This window comes from Urocitellus parryii, chromosome 10 (assembly GCF_045843805.1).
Source record: "Urocitellus parryii isolate mUroPar1 chromosome 10, mUroPar1.hap1, whole genome shotgun sequence".
NCBI classification, from domain to species: Eukaryota; Metazoa; Chordata; class Mammalia; order Rodentia; family Sciuridae; genus Urocitellus; species Urocitellus parryii.
The window spans coordinates 4,700,140-4,719,111 of record NC_135540.1 but is presented as its reverse complement, the minus strand read 5'-3'; the positions used below and the strand labels follow the sequence as shown (position 1 = coordinate 4,719,111).

Sequence of the window (18,972 nt, the reverse complement as noted above, 5' to 3'; positions counted from 1 at the left end):
TACTCATCGGAATCGTCTCTAGATTCCCAATTTCAAAAACCAGAGAGGAGTTACAGTTTTTAGTTAATTCCCCTTGGTTAACAGGGATTCAGTTACCACTGTTGATTTCTGTGAAGCTCTTTTCTACTTCCAAACATGATTTCGTCCGCTGATGCTTATTTTGTATTCCTCATGAAGTTACATATACTTTCTCTGTACATCTAGACTTAGTATTGAGCATAGATGATGGATTTCATCATAAGAGCTTCAGTGAAAACAGAGTCAAAGCTTTTGTTTAACTTAGTTTTGCATTTGTGGCTTGATTATGTAGCCACAGTTGTTCTGGTCTGAAATTACATATGAGTCAGACCTCATGACACTGCTAACTAAGCCCATTTCTGTACATCACAGAATCAGAAACACAACATTTTTTCCTTTATAAATATAATCGGTAGCCTCCTTACAAGGCAAAACACTGAGCTAAAAAAATTTCAAAATACTTTTCTATTCTAAGGAGAGAACATAAGAATAAACAAGTGCTAATTTAGAGGCACACAAATTAGGTCTTAAGTACTGCAGCCGTGCTGCAATAAAGTGTCAGGCCAGGCGACTTTACCATAAGTGTATGCACAATTCCACACACACTAGGGGCTGTTTTATAGCAGATCCCCTCCTCTGGTGTCTTCCAACTGGATGTGCTATGGGCCATTTTAGAGATACGCACTTTTCTTTTCTTAATACAACACCATTGTTGCCCAATAGAAAATAAATAAATAAGACCTGCTGACTGAACTTTTTACTATGAGTTTGCCATCAAGAAAGTCACAACCCACTCCTTCCTTTTTTTTCTCTCACTTTAAAAATGTACATAATTTTCACATATGCAACTGGAATAAGTACAGTTTTACCTTCTATTTTCCCTTGTTTTCCTCAAAACTTCTTCCAGAGGGGTTTTAAAAGCAATGTTATACACAGAGATTCATATATCTCATGGCATATTCAAGATGACCTTCGTATCATGGCCATTGGTGAATTTCACAATTTCCAACTTCACTTCCCACAGACTGGCAATGGGAAGCCAAGGTCAGCCACTTAGGGGTGGACTGCCACGTGTGTGGAGTCCAGTGCTTGGGCGCCTGTGCTGTCTGAGTAAAAGAGGGTGGAAACCCAAGGCACACCTCCTGTGGAGATCCACTCTTTTTTGAATCCTGTTGGAAATACTATCATTTAAATTTTTAATTTAAATAACAGCAAAATAAATTTAGGTGGTTTTGTGTGTAATTATCTGAATTAACTATCTTATTTACTCCTTACAATGTGATATTTTATAGATAGAAGTTCAATATAAACATATACTATAGGTTATTGAAGTTAGTTCAAAACTTATCTTGAAATAAATAAGACTTACTCATGTGTTAAAAAAAATCCAGTGACTTTAAAAGTAACAAAAGAAGTTATAAACTAAGAAAATATTAGCTTTGAGAACAAATTTCTTTTAACACTCAAATTCTCAATGGAATCTGATTTTTCAAATACATGATAGACATAGAAATTGTCGCAAGAAAACAAATTCAGCCTTTTATTTATCATTTCAGAAGAGTTTTAAAATTTTTTTCTTAGAAGATAATTGTCAAAACCAAAATGTGTTATTAGAGGCTAAAGAGAGGAAAATGTTGTTGAGTTCAGAAAACAGTCTTATTTGTTGGTGTTAGAGTATGCAAATCATTTACCATTCAAAGACTTATTTTGAGTTCTCCATTTAATGATTAAAAATTATTCTACAATTCATGATATCAAAGAGTTTGCCATGCTTGATATTTAGATTCAAAGTCACAATTTGAACGTGTAATGTTTTAATTTAAATTGTTATTAAAAGAAAATTTTTTCTTTTGAGAAAAGTATATTCTAATTTTACTCAGAATGAAAAGAAAGCCTCTAACTGCATATTTCTCAGGTTTGGAATTTTCATTCCCTATTACCCAACTAGAAATCAACAGCAAATTCTGTCTTGTTCTGCAGAGGCCTGTCTACTAAAATTGCTGCACTCACAGCCTAACTATGTGGGCAGAATGCAGCAGTTGGAATCCCTCTTCATGCTCCTGGTACAATAGTCTGCAGGTTGCAGCACTGGGAAACACATTCTGGAATCATTAAGTCAATTAGAGCTACAGGTCAATTAACAGTACTTGTCAGTGCCTTGAGGCCTGAAGTTTACTGATAGCAACATAGACCTACTGGCCTCACGAAAGCAAGGAGCTTTTTTTCCGTTACAATATGTTTACTGTCATAGTAGCTGTTTAGAAGAATGAACTAGTCTCCGGGCTTCACCATTCATCAATTGGCATGGATACTACACTGCTTGGCATGGATAGCAGAAGAGGGCCTTAGCAGAAACTATCAAAGTCCATTTTACATCTAATTACTTTATTCACAAACATGATTCTATAGCAGATTTGTGCAAGTCATTCTGAATATTTATGTGTATTAACTTTTAAAGAGATTTTAGCAGAAAGCAGTTATTTTTGCATAATCTGCAAACATTTCTCCTTATTGTAAAAGGCATTATATCAAGATAGCTCATCCAAATGTCCTAACTGATACTGTTATGGTTTTTACATCAAAATAAAAGCCATGGTCTCCCATGTTTGAATAAGGGTTTCCAGTAACAAAAGCAAAAACAAAACGTTCATTTTACCTTTGTACTTAAAAGCATACCCAAGGAGCCTATAGATGACCATATGGTATTCATGAGAAGCTTACGTATAAACACGTGCTTATTTTCTGCAGAAGTATGAGGTGCTTCATCTACTGGAACCTAAGACATGGATGCCCTAATAAGGCAACATGTCACCCAAGTGAGCTGCCTAATCTCACTCCTGGAGATAAAACCCAAACAAAACCTGAGCTTTTATCCTCCTACAGGAGCCATTCTTCTGTATTTCAAAGAAAGTTTCACATCTATTCACTAAGGGGCTTTTACATTCTATGGTTTTCCCTTCATACGATCATCAGTGATATTCATATGATTGTAGTAATTTCACAATGACTCTTAGTTTCTCTTTCCATCTTTATGAAAGCAAATATTTGTCAAGTTTCTCAAGAAAATTACTGTACAACAGTCCGTGTATACCATTTTACATCTGCAAATATTACTATTTATATTGTCCAATGGTGTAAAATTGCTGAGTGCATAAATCCTACCCTGCCCTGGAACCCCAGGGCTTCCCTGAGGGCACAGGAAAGCTTCCTTTGGTATTACACCCCTGGCGTGGTTCCAAATACCACACCCAAACCGCATCCAGAGGTGTGAGTGATGGGAAGGCAGGACTATGAACTAAGGATGTCACAAGAGGCTGGGTTTAGAAGTGCTCTCTACACCACACACCTTGGGAGAGAAGGACCAGGCATGCTGGGAGCCAGAAAGCTAGGAGCAGGAAAGCACGGCTGTGACGGTGCTTTCTAATCTCAAGAATTGCCCTTTGCAGAGGAAAAGAAATAATGAACTTGAAGTTAGACTAGTGTCTTCCTCCAGGATCTCAGGGAACTCTCAGGTGTGGATACTATGAAGATATTTTCTTTTGATTTACTGAGGTAATTATACGACAATCAATGTAATTTGGGGTATTTTCCAATGTTTGAAAATCTATGATTTACTTTTTTTACATGCTTTCTACTATAATAAACTTTATTCATCTTTCTAATGCCCTATGTTGCCATTAACCAAAAATCCACTTAGTGGTATGAAAGTTAAATTCCAAGATAATTTTCTTTATGACAAAACATAAAGGAATCATAAAGTGAATATGTTACAATCTCACTATTTTTCAGAATAAGTGAAACCTCAGACATGTTTAATCCCTCCAAATACTTATTTATTACTATATACTAATTCATATTTATTACCTGCATAGCCTACTGACTGCACTGGAAAATAAACTTTGAAAAAATGAAGACTTGAGGAACACACTTGTGTCAATGTGTCTGTGACGACACGAATCTTATTGGTTCCATGATTTTCACTTTAAGCCTTCCACCCTCTCAGGACGCCTCACACAGCATCCAGCTCACACGGGGCCCTCTCTTTGGGGGTTCTTGGCACAAAGACTCTCCATCACATCACTTCATGAGCCTCAAGCTCTTCCAGTCTCTTGCACAATTTCTAATACCACCCAGAATATGCACGTGCACACATGTGTGGATGCCTGTTTGTATGTATGTGTGAGACAGAGGAGCTCTGATTTGTAATTAATTCTAGGGACTGTAAAAATCATAAACGCAGGTGGAAGTCCACAATAGTAAACAGTATGGGAAGGTAGTTGATTTGAAATAATTCCGATAGCCAAAAATATATGTGAACACACACAGCCTCCAACAAGCAAGGCTTTATCCAGGCACTAGCTCTTAATTAGCATGGACAGAGATCAGCCTGCTGTGTCTTCCAGGCAGCAAAGCCACTTCCCTGCTCCCTGTGGACACAAGGTGCATCACACCACCTTCATCCTTGGACTAAACGTGCTCTCACTCTAAATCTAAGTGTGTTAGTGCCCTAGATTACAGTAGGATGAAGAAGCCTTAAAGACTGCTGCCTAATTCTCAGCCCAGGAAGTCATCCTGGGGGCAGGAAAGAGAAAGAAGAGTTTGCTAGACATCCTGAACGCAGTGCATGTGCTCGGCACCATGACCCGTGGTCCTGAAGACAAACTGCAACCTGCTTTGTGCTCCTGGGACCTCGGGTCTCTGGAATCCCAGGGCACACCCCCTGATCACCACTACTGCACCAAGCCAACTGGCACTGCTGCCCACTGGATGCTGGGCATGGGACTAATTCAGCAAGCACCCTGTTTCCTCACTAGAACAACCCAAGCCTAGATGACTACTTCCACTTTACAGATGGAGAAATCCAGGGAGGCCTCTCCAAAGCTGTGCCAAGTCAGATCCTATCACATCTCCTGTCCTTTCCATACACATGCTTGCCGTCTCTTCTTCATATATATTCCAAGTACAATGCTTTGCTAAAAGGCAACTAAAAGGCAAATCCTGTATGTTCTATTTCAGTGTTTTCCAACAGGCTTTACATCATCATCAAGAAACTTAGTTTTCCAAATAAAAAACCATAAGTATGCACAGGGTGGGCACTTTGAAAAATATGATATCCACATGTGTTTCTTAAAAATCTCTTAAACATTTTATTCATCTAAACATCTACAAACTTGTTTTAAGACCTATGTTGGTTTCATCTATTATTTGTGTCTTGATAAGCATTTCAGAGTCATCTACGTATGTCCTAACTCTGTATGATGTGCAAATTGTAGGTATTTTATTCTCCTGAAACTTATCAGCAGCATAACATTCATTCACTTTTGAAGAAATTCCAACTACTGATCAGCTAATAGATGGAAGAGAGATAATAATGTGCTAGAAATAGATGGCTAGATAGATAGATGGCCACATGGACAGACAGATGGACAGAGGGTAGATGGATGGATGGATGGATGGATAGACAGACAGACAAATAGACAGATGGCTAGAAAGATGGATGCTTAGATACCTTTAAGGAAGATGGAACCACCTTGAAGTGAGTATTATTCTCCAAGAAGTGGATAAAAGATGGAGTCAGAAACCAGGGAGAGTTAAACTTGAGCACAGTGGAATGTCATATGATCACTTATGGTTAGCCAGCAGGGGTCTTACCATGTGCCTTTCCTCCTACCAGGTGCTTAAAAGGAGTTGAACAAATCTGCTCCTTAATGTCTAATATGACTTTTAAACATGAAGCTCCAGTGTGGTCTCTTTCTCTTTTGGCTCACCTGAGAAGTCAGCCAATTATGTTTTGTACTGGATTACTGGAAATAATAAGCCATTTTAATTTTAAACTTAATCTTTTTTTAAAAAAACATGGCTTTTGCTGTATTCTCACAGTGTGGATCACATTCAATAATAAATATGATAATGATTTTAAAAGGTCATAAAATAATAAACCATAATTGTTAACAATTATTTAGGGAAGGAAATGCCCCAGGTCTTATGGTTTATATATACTTTTTCCTTTACAATTTATGACACTCTTTTAGGAAGATACTTTCTTTCCATTCTTGTAAGAGACACTGGGCAAGAATTAAGCACCGGAATTCACTGTGTAGACTTGACGCTGCTACAAATTAACTGGATCACCTTCAAAAACTCACTTAAGTTTTCTCTTCTTTGACTTTCCTATCTGAAAAAATTGGGAAATATCTCTGCATTCTAGGTTTTCTTGCAAGAAATAAACAAAATGTACACAAAGTGCTTAGAACAGAGTCTGACAAATAGCAAAAACTTACAAATGCTTGTTGGGATCATGTTCATTTTTATGAAGAGACATTGAAAATGACAAGATCCGTAACGTGTAACGTTCTGTTATACATGACATGGCTGAAATCTTTGGGAGACGCGTAGTAAAACGCTGTCCTACCTGTGTATCCAGTTTTGCAGACACAGTTGAAACCCCCTGGGAAGTTCTGGCAGACGGCCCCGTTCTTGCAAGGACTGGGGAGGCACTCGTTGATGTCCCTCTCACAGGCCCTCCCAGTGAAGCCTTCCGGGCAGCTGCACGAGAACCCCCCCACCAGGTTGTGACAGGTGCCACCGTTGTGGCAAGGGGCTGGGAGGCACTCATCCACGTCCACCTCACACCAGCTGCCGGTGTATCCGGGCAGACACCTGCAGAGGAAGGGCTGTAGAGGCTCGTTGGCCACCAAGATGACCGGCAGGCTCTCCTGGCTCCTGAGCACTGGGCTCACGGCCAGTCTTCTCAGGCAGCTCCCTCCATTCTGGCAGGGACCGTGACCGCAGGGGTCATGGTCCACAGATTCCACCTTCACTCCACTCTGCCGAAACAGGATCTCTTTGATGCTCTCAAAGAAGGTGGCGACGCCACTGGGATTCACATACTGATTAGCACTTCGCTTCACAGCTGCCAAAAGGAACGTTCTGTTGTTGTCCTCGTAGGCCCCGTAGAGCTGCACAGCTGTCCCCAGGCCCGTCAGCTGTGAGCTGGCGATGCGCAGGAAGTGAAGGTAGTGGTTGGTCAAGAAGTCTTTCACCGACGGCACGCCCACGCAAAGCAAGATGCTGTTGTCCACGGTGGCATTGGAGAATCCTGCAAAGAAGACGCGGATGCTGCTCGAGACTGCGCTGTGAACACCGTCACTGCTAAGGACGGTCAGGTCGAACGTGCCATCTGTGGACCTGGGCTGGGAACTCAGGTCGCAAGTGCCCGCAGGGATGCTGAAGAGGCTGGTAACCCCAGCCGTGAGGGAACAGTGGAAGCTGTCCAGCACATCGGGGTCCTGGGGCTTCACCGAGCCCAAGACACCCCCAGGAAACAGATTGCCATAGTAATTAACAAATATCTCCACCGTGCGAGACTGGGAAGGGTTGTCGTTTTGGTCTATGACTGTGATGTGCACAGTGCCTGTGGAAGACATCTGAGGAACCCCGGAGTCCCTGGTCACCACCGACAGGTAGAAGTCGGCAATCTGCTCCCTGTCGATCTCTCGGGTGGTGCTCAGAACCCCCGCCGTGTTGAGACTGAAGTAGTTGGTGGGCGGACCTGTGCTGAGCAGGTAGTAGGTAAAAGGGCCCTGATTGGGAGGGAGGTCGGGGTCCGTGGACTGCAGGGTCATCACCAGGGTGCCGGGGCGTTTGTTTTCCATCACCTCTCCCTCACGGAGGGTCAGCACGGGCCCATTATCGTTTATGTCTTCCAGCGTGACTAGCAAGGAGGCGCTTCCCGTGGCCGAGGGAGTCCCTGAGTCGACAGCCAGAACCGTGAGGTTGTAGACAGGCAGGGACTCCCGGTCCAGCTCCGCAGTGACCGTGATCTGTCCCGTCTGTGGATTAATGGAAAAGGCACCGTTTTCATTCCCTGAGCCGATGAAGTAAGAAAACCGGCTCCAGCTGGGGATGGAGTCGGAGTCAAAGGCACTGACAAAGGTCACGTGAGTCCCTATGGGCACCCCTTCGCTGACCTGGACGCGGTAGGTGCTTAAGCTAAACACGGGAGGGTCGTTGGCATCCAGCACGGTCACGTTCACGGTGACCTCATCTATGTCTGCACCCCTAATGCTGCCAAAATTCTTGGCCAGTACCTTTAGGGACACCCGCTCTTCCTTTTCTCTATCCAGAAGTCCAGAGACATAAATCTGCCCGGTCCTCTGATTGATCTGAAAACCTTTCTTCCGACTGTTACCAAAAATTAAGTAATGCACCTCCCCATCAGTGCCCATGTCCCGGTCGCTGGCAAACACTTCTCCCACAACAGTGCCCTTCGGAGCTGCTTCTGAGATTTCAAAGTAGTAAACCTTGGAAACAAAGCGTGGCACGTATTCATTTGTCCCCTTCAGGTGGACGTTGACGGTGGCGAAGCTGCACCTTTCTTCATCTGGGACGTTGAAGGCTTTGACGGTGAGGTGGTAGCTCTGCTTGGTTTCAAAATCCAAGAAGCCCTGAGTGGTGATGACCCCCGTGTTGGGGTCGATGACAAAGAGGTCACTATCCGAGGACTGCACGGTGTACGCCACCACAGCATTGGCCCCGGAGTCTGCGTCTGTGGCGTTGAGGTGGATGACTGTGGTCCCACTCGGAGCGTTCTCGAGAACGGTGGGGAAGTATTCATCAGGAGCAAACACTGGAGAGTTGTCGTTCACGTCAATCACATTGACAGTCACACTGCAGTACCCGGTTCTCGCCACCCAGCCCCCGTCGGTAGCACTGATGGTCATTTCATATTTCTGGCACAGCTCGTAATCGAGAGCCTTGGCCAATGTTAACACACCTGTGGAGGAATTGATGGCAAAAGTGCCCTCCTCATTTCCCGAGGAGATGCTGTACCGAATCATTCCATTCATGGCTGTGTCTCGATCTCTTGCAGAAACCGTTCTGATGACCGCCCCGACCCTGTGGCTCTCGGGGATGGTTGCACTCATGTGGCTTTGAGAAAATTCGGGCGTGTGATAGTTTTCCTCAGTGACAGTTATTTGAACAGTGGCTTGGGAAGAAAGTGGAGGGTTTCCTTTATCCTTTGCGGTGACAGTGATCAAAAAGTTTTGATTCAAGTCGGAAATTAGGGAAGATGCTACTGAAATCCACCCAGTGTCATTGTCCAACTTAAACTTGCCCAAATGATTTTCATGAGGAATGAAGTACTCCACTTCAGAATTCAACCCAAAATCTTTGTCATCGACTGCAGTCACTTTGATGAGCTTTGTACCAACTTTCACATTTTTGGTGACGGGAGTAAAGTACTTATTTTGAAGAAATTGAGGTGGGTTGTCATTACTGTCCACCGTGTTGATGGTGACCGTTGTCTCACTTAGTAGGGGAGGATTACCTCGGTCTGAAGATGTCACTATAAAACTGTGCCTGTTGATGTTCACATTGCTGAAGCCACTGATGTTTTGGTATTTTAAAGCCTGCTTATTGAAAATCTCTCCAGTGGTGGCATTAATCCTAAAGTATTCTGACTGAGACTTTATAAAATAAAACACTCGTCCATTGGGTCCCTCATCAGGATCTGTGGCAGAGACCTGAGTCACTTTAGAGCCAATCTCAGGAAGTTCAGGGCAGTCCAAATAATAGGAGGGTCTTCTAAATCTTGGAGCATTGTCATTGATATCTGTGACAAATATTGTGACATCTGTACTTACGGTCCACCCAGAATCATGGGCAGAGACTCGGATTCTGTAGCGGTCTGTGTCCTCCCTGTTTAAAGGTCTGCTGACGACGATATCTCCCGTGCTGGGGTTAATGGTGAAAGGGAGGCTTGTGTCCATTATGGAATATCTACTAATTGCATTTACACCGATGTCCTCGTCCGAGGTGGTGACACGTGTAACCGTGTATCCTAAGGGGGAGTTCTCGGGAATGTGGGCACTGAATATCTGAGAAAAGCGAGGGGCGTTGTCGTTTTCGTCTAGAACGTTGATGATGACGTTCACCGAGGTGCTCTGGGAAGGAGACCCTTTGTCTGAAGACTTTATGGTGAGCACATAACGAGAGACTTTCTCTCTGTCTAATGGACGGATACTTCTAATTTCACCAGTGACATGATTGATGCTGAAACTGTTTTCTTGGTTGCCACTGACAATTTCATAATCTAACTGTCCATTTGGCCCACTGTCCTTGTCCACGGCTGAAACAGTCAGTATTTTCCGGGGAGAAAGATTTTCTAATATTTCAGATACAAATGGATCTTCTTTAAAAACTGGGGAATTGTCATTGACATCTAATACGGTTATGTCAAGTTTCTCATAAGAAGAGAAAGGAGGGAAGCCTCCATCTCTGGCCTCTATCCACACAACATATTTTTGAATTTTCTCAAAATCTAAAGATTGACGAATGGACACTTGTCCTGATAATTGATCAATTTGGAAAGTATTGCCAAGATTCCCACTTGCAATGTAGTAAGACAAAGCCTCTCCCCTCAAAGAGGATCCCGTGACGGTGGTGACAAGAGTGCCCACTGGCTGGTTTTCAGGGAACATGAACGTCTGCTCCTTGGCTCTGACTTTAGGGAAATCCGCCTTGTTCACAAATCTGACAGTCACGGTGGTCGAGTCTGTCTTTGGAAACGGACCGCCGTCCTTCACGTGTACGGAAAATGTCACTTCTGAAGCACCGTTGAGTGGTCCTGCTGCCATGATGGCTCCCCTCAGTGGGTCTATATGAAACTTTTCAGAGTTTCTGCCCGAAAGAGAATAATGTAGCTCAGAGTTGGGTCCAATATCGGCATCTGTGACTGTCACCGCAAAGACAAAGGAGCCTAGAAAAGAGGGAGTTTATAGTTAGAATCACGAGGAACCCAGGAAAAACACATGGTAGTAGGCTAATGCGTTTAAAACACTAGATTGATATGACTTCTTTTGGCTACAGCAGAGAACAGTATCTCCTCAATTTATCTGAAGTTCCCAAATGAAATCTGCTTAATGTTCTCACTAAAACCCATACAGTCAGGTGGATTAATATTTTTCAGTGTGCCTTTGAGAAAAACACCGGGAGAGAACTGGATACTCATTCAGAATCATGGTTCCTAAGAGAAAAATCTGTATGTAATACAACATTCCAACAAACACAATAATATGTGTGCTCTACAAAGAGCTGAGCTTCTACCCAATGAGGAAACAGCCTTGCTCTGTCCTGTGGTGAAACACCCCCTTGAATTACTAAGTATGCGATCTTGTCAACAAGAGGGATATGTTTTAAAAATTACTGTTGATTCATTATACCAAGAGTTTCATGGCAAAATTATTTTAATCTGTGAGCTACTATTACATGGAGATAAAAGAGTGCATATACAGCATAAATAAAATAATTATAATGTATTATGAAATAAGAACTGAGGAAGGATGGGCTCAATTTGGATTCCAAAATTTGGTGTTTGGAGTAACTGCCAACTGAACAGATTGTAGTGGTAAGATGCAGAAAAACTTCCATAAGGACTTTTTTTTTCAATATACTCATTCAGAAATCCTTCCCAAACAGCCCTACAGAAGAGTTTGTGACAAAAGTAATAAGTCTTTTATAAGAAAAAAAACAAGTGACTCCTATTAATTATAGTAAGTCTAAGGAAGAAAAGATGCGTAGGCATACCTCATTTTGCATGGGAGATATGGTCCTACCCTGCTGCACAATGGACATAATTAGAATCATGCCTGCCAGCATCATTTCAGCTAAAGACCTTCATCAGGAACTTATGATTTGGATTTTTACATGTCTTTTTGATAAAATGTTGGCACATACATTTATGGATTTTATATTTTCAATTGGTATCAATTAGACTTTCTGAAGTTTACAGAAGATCAAAGATCACTAAGAGGAGGAATATTGAATCCATTTACTTTTTTCTTATAATTAAAAATATTTTTTTTAAAGAGAGAGTGAGAGAGGAGAGAGAGAGAGAGAGAGAGAGAGAGAGAGAGAGAGAGAGAGAGTTTTTAATATTTATTTTTTAGTTCTCGGCAGACACAACATCTTTGTTGGTATGTGGTGCTGAGGATCGAACCCGGGCCGCACGCACGCCAGGCGAGCGCGCTACCTCTTGAGCCACATCCCCAGCCCCAATTAAAAATATTTTTAAGCAAGGAAAATTAAATTATAAGCTGTATTTGTGCCTATTCCTTTTTGAAAGCTCCTCTAAAAAAATCAGAAATGACATAAGATTTGTGCAGTTCTTTAGATAATAGGCCATTCGTTACCAATAGAAATGATGCTAAACCAAGTTTGGAAGAGAAGCAGAAGGGTTAGTTCATACTGTCAATATGGATGTGATTCATAAATGGCTCTACAAGCTGAGTGGCTGATGGTCTTCCATCCAGCAAGAATGACATAGAAATAAATACTGTTTAGAATCATTTATTCATTAGACATTTTTAAACATTCTTTGAAGAACTGAAGCAAAAATATTTATTTTCAACCAGTAATTATATTTAAATGCTTATTACCTCCTAGATAAAGTTTCAGGTACTGAGAATACGGTGTGAAAAACAGAGACAATGTTCCTCCTCTTAGGCAGCTCACACATTAATCATACCAAAGGGGAGAGCCATCTTTGACTGTGCAATAATGTCTAGCTTGTTTATAGTGTTCAAGGGATATTAAGAAATAGTAACAGGAAAGATGTGGCAATTATAAAATCCTATCCACAACTGGTATGGAAAAACAAGTTAATTTATAGAGTTCAAATCTTCTTCAATTTCATTGGCCAAACAACCTGAAATTTAAAGAGTTTGCAAAATGAGGCTGTAGCAGAAATATGTATATGTATAGAGATAACACAAGTGTATTCAGGGAAAACACCTGCTGTGTAGTTTGCATGTGTCCATGTGACCTCAGAATTGGACTGATTACCTGGAAGCACCGGGGATGGGATATGGGTGACATATGGGTGATGTTGGAATCGTGGTGGATTGTCGTTGACATCCGTCACCGTGACAAGCACACTGGTGGAGCTGGACAGAGCCTCCGGGGATCCAGCATCACTGGCGACCACTACCAAAGTGTAGTTGTCTTTGGTTTCCCTGTCTAGCAAGGCGCTTGTGATGATCTGTCCTGTGGACGGGTTGATGGTGAACTGGGAGTTGCCACCCATGATGCTGTAACTAAAGCAGAGACAGAGACAGCCATATGACTCTTACTGACATACTCTAGCATCTTACTTACTGTAATTTAAAAAAGAAGGCAGAAACACAATGAAATGTATTTCAAGTCAGACTGAAAAACAACAAAGGAATATGGCTAGAAGATAAATTTTTCAGATTTTATGAGAACATCACATCTGTCTTGTGCAATAGCCAATGACCTCGAGGAGATCTCTGCAAGGTCTTTAGGACTCTCAAGCCATGCAAGCCCACAGAATAAACCCAGAGCACTTCTGGGTTAAATAAATGAGCCTGAAAATGTAAATCAGGGCCCTGCTCTTGTGCTGAGAGGTCAGTATCACAAATGAATATTTTAAAAATCAGCCTAAAATCATTTTTCTGCTATACGTCATGATAAATGACAGAGAATCAGTCTCAGAGCTTATTCTTTAAAGACAAAACCCCCGGGCCTAACACCCGCGAGCTCTCACCAACTAGAAAGCCGCCTGTTTACACAGGGCCCTTCCCGGTGGCCCGTCCCCTCCTCTGTCTTCCTCATGTGGTGCTGTTGCTCTTTTGAGACAGGCATGACGTCTTCATGGACAGTTTGATGCTAACCAGATTGGGTGCGAGGCAGGACGTTCCACTAGGAACCGCCTCCCCCTGCAGAGTGGAGCCATCTGCACACCTCGCGGGTGCCGTCTGGGTCGCAGAGGTCGGTGAAGAGCAGCGCCCAACCTGAGGGTTCAGAAACCGACTGCAGCCCCCAAATCTGACAGTTGGAGGTAGCAAGAGAATAGGCTTTTAGACATTTTCCTTTTATACCAACAAGGACAGAGCTTGCTGGAGTTGTGTTTCTATGGCTTGTATCCAAATAAACAAATCCTGAGGAAATGTCTGACAGAAATCACAGGAGGGGCAAAAACACCTCGAAGCCAGGGTGTATGCATTCAGCCTATAATGTGCAGTTTAAAACAAACGTTTTCACATTGCATTCTGCTTTAGTTAAATAATGATAATAATGACAATAATGATAATAATAATAATAAACCTTTTATGAGTTGATATTTAAAGAATATGAATCCTATAAAATTATAACAAAACAGGAAAAGACTAAAGAAGGGATTTAATTGAGAAATGACATTGGTATCAATAAAGTGTTGATATTTCTCAGATTTTCAACATACTTTTGACACAACCACATATCAGAATCAAGACTGATTGAAAACAGAACTGACTGTGTCTTTTGGAGCCAAAAAGATGCTTGGTAAAGTTTAGTCACTGACATATACAGTTTGTGATATCTAGTCCCCTCATCAATCAATCAATCAATCAATAAATAGGTCAGTGGTTCATAGATGAAGTCTTTAAAATTAGGAATTGAGGACTTGTAAAATACTCAAGTTATTTATTTATTTATTTACTTTTGGAAGTTTGAAGAAACCTGGATTACGAGAAGTGTGCGATTTTACTTTGGAAACCTCCTTGTTATGGGGAGGATGTAGAACTTACCAATAATTTAATAAGAAAAAGAAGCCATTCATTCTGCCGTGAGCTTTCTTAACAGCTATGGCAACATAGATCACGATTCAATCAAAGATTTGTTCCCTCAAACAGTCACAAATTAAAATGAACTTCCAGTGATGAAAACACGTGCAAATTTGGATTTGGGTGTTTTGCATACAGCAATGGGATGTGTCAGGAAGGAGTGACGTGCAGAAAGGCAAAGGTGGCCTGGCCCAGGTTTAGCTACACAAGAAAGGAGCAGGTACCATGAACATGTATGCACTACTTTACGCTGCTGTGCATGCTGCTGTCCATATGGTTGTCTGTTGAAATGTAGTAATAGACTCAGGTTTTGAAAATTAAAGCATAAATTGTCATATTAATATGTGTTCTTTTTCTAGACTTTGTTAAGTTCAAAAATGCACGAGAAGCGTATTTTGAGTGTGAGATTCTGTGATGCCACAGGCATGCAAATTTGTCCTTCCAGGATAAAAAGAGAGGAAAGGCAGGCAGCTCTGTGAGTAGAGGCTGAGACACATGTGCTGCTCAGGTTTGGCTGCCTCTCTTGTTTGAGACTTGATTCTGTTCTCATTACCCAAGGAGATCTTTTCTGCTTCTGTAGTCCAGACCAAATCGGTGTGAGGTTTCAACTTTATTAGATTGGGTCTTGTGCTGTCTTCTGAACAGTTAAACATCTCAGCTGCTCTTTAAATATCCCACGTGTTCCCGACTTCTCAGTATGTACTGAACGCTCTTGGGCTATTTACACATCCTGCCATTTAAAACTCAAAACACCCCGAACGGTTTGGTTTTTGTTTAGGATTTTTATAGATGAGGAATCTGAATGTAAAAGAGATTCAAATAGTTACACAAAGAAACTCACAACCTGCAAATGGTAGATCTAGAGTTTTAACTTCTGCCTTTGCAACTTCAACATGCTCTTGTTCCATTACTTAGAATATAAAGAAGGTAAAGTTCAACTGAGGGAATGTAGTGAGAGAGAAAAATGCCACATTGGGTGGCAAAAGCCAAAATGAATCTTTCAAAGTGATTCAAGGTAGTATTGGTTACACTGATTTAATTCAAAGAGAGCCACCTCGTGCATTGCTGTATTTTATTCCAATATCATCACAGACTGTATGCCAAGGTTTTGCAAAATGTGGGATGTGACCATTATGTGAAGATTTTTGTTTTAAATTGTGCCATTAGAATGCATGGAATACTTTTTCAACAAAAATTTTCTGGACCAATCTGATACTGATCACTATGGTTCAAAGTATAGGATAGCAGTTTTCAATGGATTTTCACACAACACTAGACGAAAACAGCATATCATCTTGACATTTTTATTCTAATGATAAATGAACAGATAGATAGGTGAAGAGATCAATTTTGTGAATATTCAGCTTTACACCAAGAACTTCGATATCTCAGACAAATCCTCCTACTGACTGGCAGAATTCTATATGCTATCTTGAGAGGAAGTTTTCTCTATGTGACAGATAATGAATTATCAGATTTTCAGACTATCATGAATAAGACATCTCTTCAAAATTAATATCAGACACTTACTGGGCACTGCAGGTGACAGGTGAGGGTCAAGCATTTTCCATGGACCACAGCAATATGGATGACAAGTACTGAGAAACTATTCTGAATAGTTCACCTAATTCATTCAATTTATCTGCTAGAGAATCAGTTGTATTATTAGCATAGCTAGTCCATTGATTTAAAAAAGTTGATCTCCAAAAGTGTTAGGTAATTTGCACATACTATGTAATTAATAACAGTGGAGTCAGGATTCAATCCCGTGCAATTTGACTCCAGGATCTACTCTTACATTAAACTGAAGACTTCGAACTGAATCTCAGGTTATAGATTTAATTATTCCTATTCTTTGGTGTAGGACAAATGAAGGATGGGACATTCACTAGCCTTTTGAGGTTCATACCCAGGGAGAAGTTGTACCTGCCACTCTCAGGGTGGTGCTAAGCACAATGACCCAGGCAGGCACAGAGTCATGACTATGGCCAGAGACTCCCCAGCGCCCCAGGACTCACCTCCAGGAGCCTCTAGGAATTCACTTCTGTAGTCGACCCCAGCCTGCTGGAACACAGTGTGAATGCAGCTGTCCTTCCTTTGACAACGCATGCACATGCCCTCTATGCCCTGGATTTCTTCCCCTGTCTCTGACCAGACCCTTAACTGCTTGGTGACATTTCCTTTGAAATCCACCTTTTACCTTGGAGAATTCCCGTGACACTCCCAGCCTCTCTCTCTTTCCCCTGCTACACTCTCTCCTAAAGTGTTCTCAATCTGGTTCCCTGGTTTAAAATGTCCCCCAGACACTGATGACTCCCAGGTCTGCAAAGCTATTCCTTAGCTCCACACTCACGTCTCCAACTTCCTAGCTGTGAATGATTGCCACCTCAAGTTATATTCACATGGAAACTTCCAGAATCCCCCAAACCTGTTTCTCATCAGTCCCACCCACCTCAGTCAATGATGCCCAGTCTGCTCTGGGGTTCAAGGCAAGATCTTAGTAAAGACAGCTCTGATGTCTCTCTTTCATTTTACACTGTCAATATCAAATGTATACCCTTACCCTATGGCCCAATCTTCATTTCTCCACCTGGGTGGTGACATGTCCATTTTGTGTTTGATTCACTTTATTGATTAGTACTGAAATGATCTTGTTTCTTTATAGAGCCCCTCTCTACAGTTCTGCCTTACCCATCCAATACAAATACAGAAATTTTATGTTTTTTTTTTTTATTTTTTGGTTTTAAAATATATCCAATAGTTTCCTACCTAAAAATAAGCTTATAATCCTCCCAGGAGCAATAAAATGGCTGGGATGATTTGGCACCTGCCTATCTCTCCAGCCTGTTTCTCACTCTGGTCCAAATACACTGTCCTTCTTAGATAAAACACAAGGCTCAGTTCCACCACACTGCTGTACTACTACTAACTTAAAGGTCACGTCCTTACTGAAGCCATCTGCTAGGGTCCAAATGTGTCTTCCAAAAGTCAAAACTTAACAGCCAAAGTGATATGATTGGAGGTGAGGTGTTTGGGAAGTGGTTTGTCAGGAGAGTGGAGCTTTCATGGTGAGTTAATGTCCCTTATAAAAGGAATGGCGCCACCAGGCACAGTGGTGCATGCCTGTAATCCCAAAGGCTTGGGAGGCTGAGACAGGAGGATGAGGAGTTCGAAGCCAGCTTCAGCAACAGTGAGGTGCTAAGCAATTCAGTGAGGCTCTGTCTCTAAATAAAATACAAAATAGGGCTGGGGGTGTGATTCAGGGACTGAGTGGCCCTGAGTTCAATCCCTGGTACAGGCTGGAGCCGACTGTGGAGGCTGAGGCAAGAGGACTGAAAGTTCAAGGCCAGCCTCAGCAGCTTAATGAGGCTTTAAACAATTTAGCAACACCCTGATTCTAAATAAAAAATAAAAAAGGCTATGGATGCATCTCAGTGATTATGAGCCCCTAGGTTTAATCCCTGGTGCCAAAAAATAAATAATAATAATAATGACAATAATAATAATAAACAATAAAAGGGCTGGACAGAGTAAGCTCACTCCTGCTCTTCCTTCAGGGGAGGACCCGGCCTTCATCTCCTCTGGAAGCACAGCGACATGTTAGTGAGGAGGCAGCAGTGAATTCTGCTGCTGTCGATCACCTAGCCTTGCAGGATGGACTAAGGCACCGTCTACAAATCCACGCTGTGTCGCTCTCCACTGTGCTGTCCTGCCTCATCTTCAAGCAGTCAACACTGGATGAAATACTCTTCTCTATCTGTGTTTAGCTGCCTACCTTAAAAAGAATGCAGGTTCAAAGTGTAGCAATCTTTTCTTCTTGGCACTCTTCTTCAAATCAGCAATTCAATAAGTATTTATTATATACTTGTGACCCTCTTACCCACTATACCATCCTTGCCAATAGGGAGAGTCAGTTTCCCAAGATGGTCTTTTTGTTGTTGTTGTTACCAGGCATTAACTGGGGGGCACTTGACCACTGAGCCACACCCCCAGCCCTATTTTGAATTTATTTAGAGTCAGGGCCTCACTGACCTCCCTTTGGCTTAGGCTGACTTTGAACTCGCCATCTTCCTGCCTCAGTTTTCTGAGCCGCTGGAATTACCCAGCTCCCAAGATGACTTTGTTAAAAGAAAATTATTAACAAACAAAAAAATGAATAAATGATGAAATCATCACAGTACCACTATTTGTGCCTTGGACTGATGACTGATCTGACCCCCTCCGTCCCTCTGAGCCACTGTTTTCCTTGTGATTTAACCCACTCTAGTAGGAACAGTACCAGCCTACAGAGGGGGCATGTGAAAAATGATCTGTGTCTTTGGGACTTCTA

At 41.9% G+C, this 18,972-nt stretch overlaps 1 protein-coding gene across 1 annotated transcript in view; it reads right to left on the bottom strand.

Annotated features, from left to right (window-relative positions):
- Positions 1 to 18,972, bottom strand: part of Fat4 (FAT atypical cadherin 4) — a 151,734-nt gene that overhangs the window by 26,244 nt on the left and 106,518 nt on the right. The window contains exons 8-9 of the mRNA XM_026390922.2: positions 12,865 to 13,115; positions 6,431 to 10,780 (exon numbers count right to left, since the gene is read on the bottom strand). Of these exons, the coding sequence (XP_026246707.2) occupies positions 6,431 to 10,780; positions 12,865 to 13,115 (4,601 nt within the window). The remainder of the gene's footprint in view (positions 1 to 6,430; positions 10,781 to 12,864; positions 13,116 to 18,972) is intronic.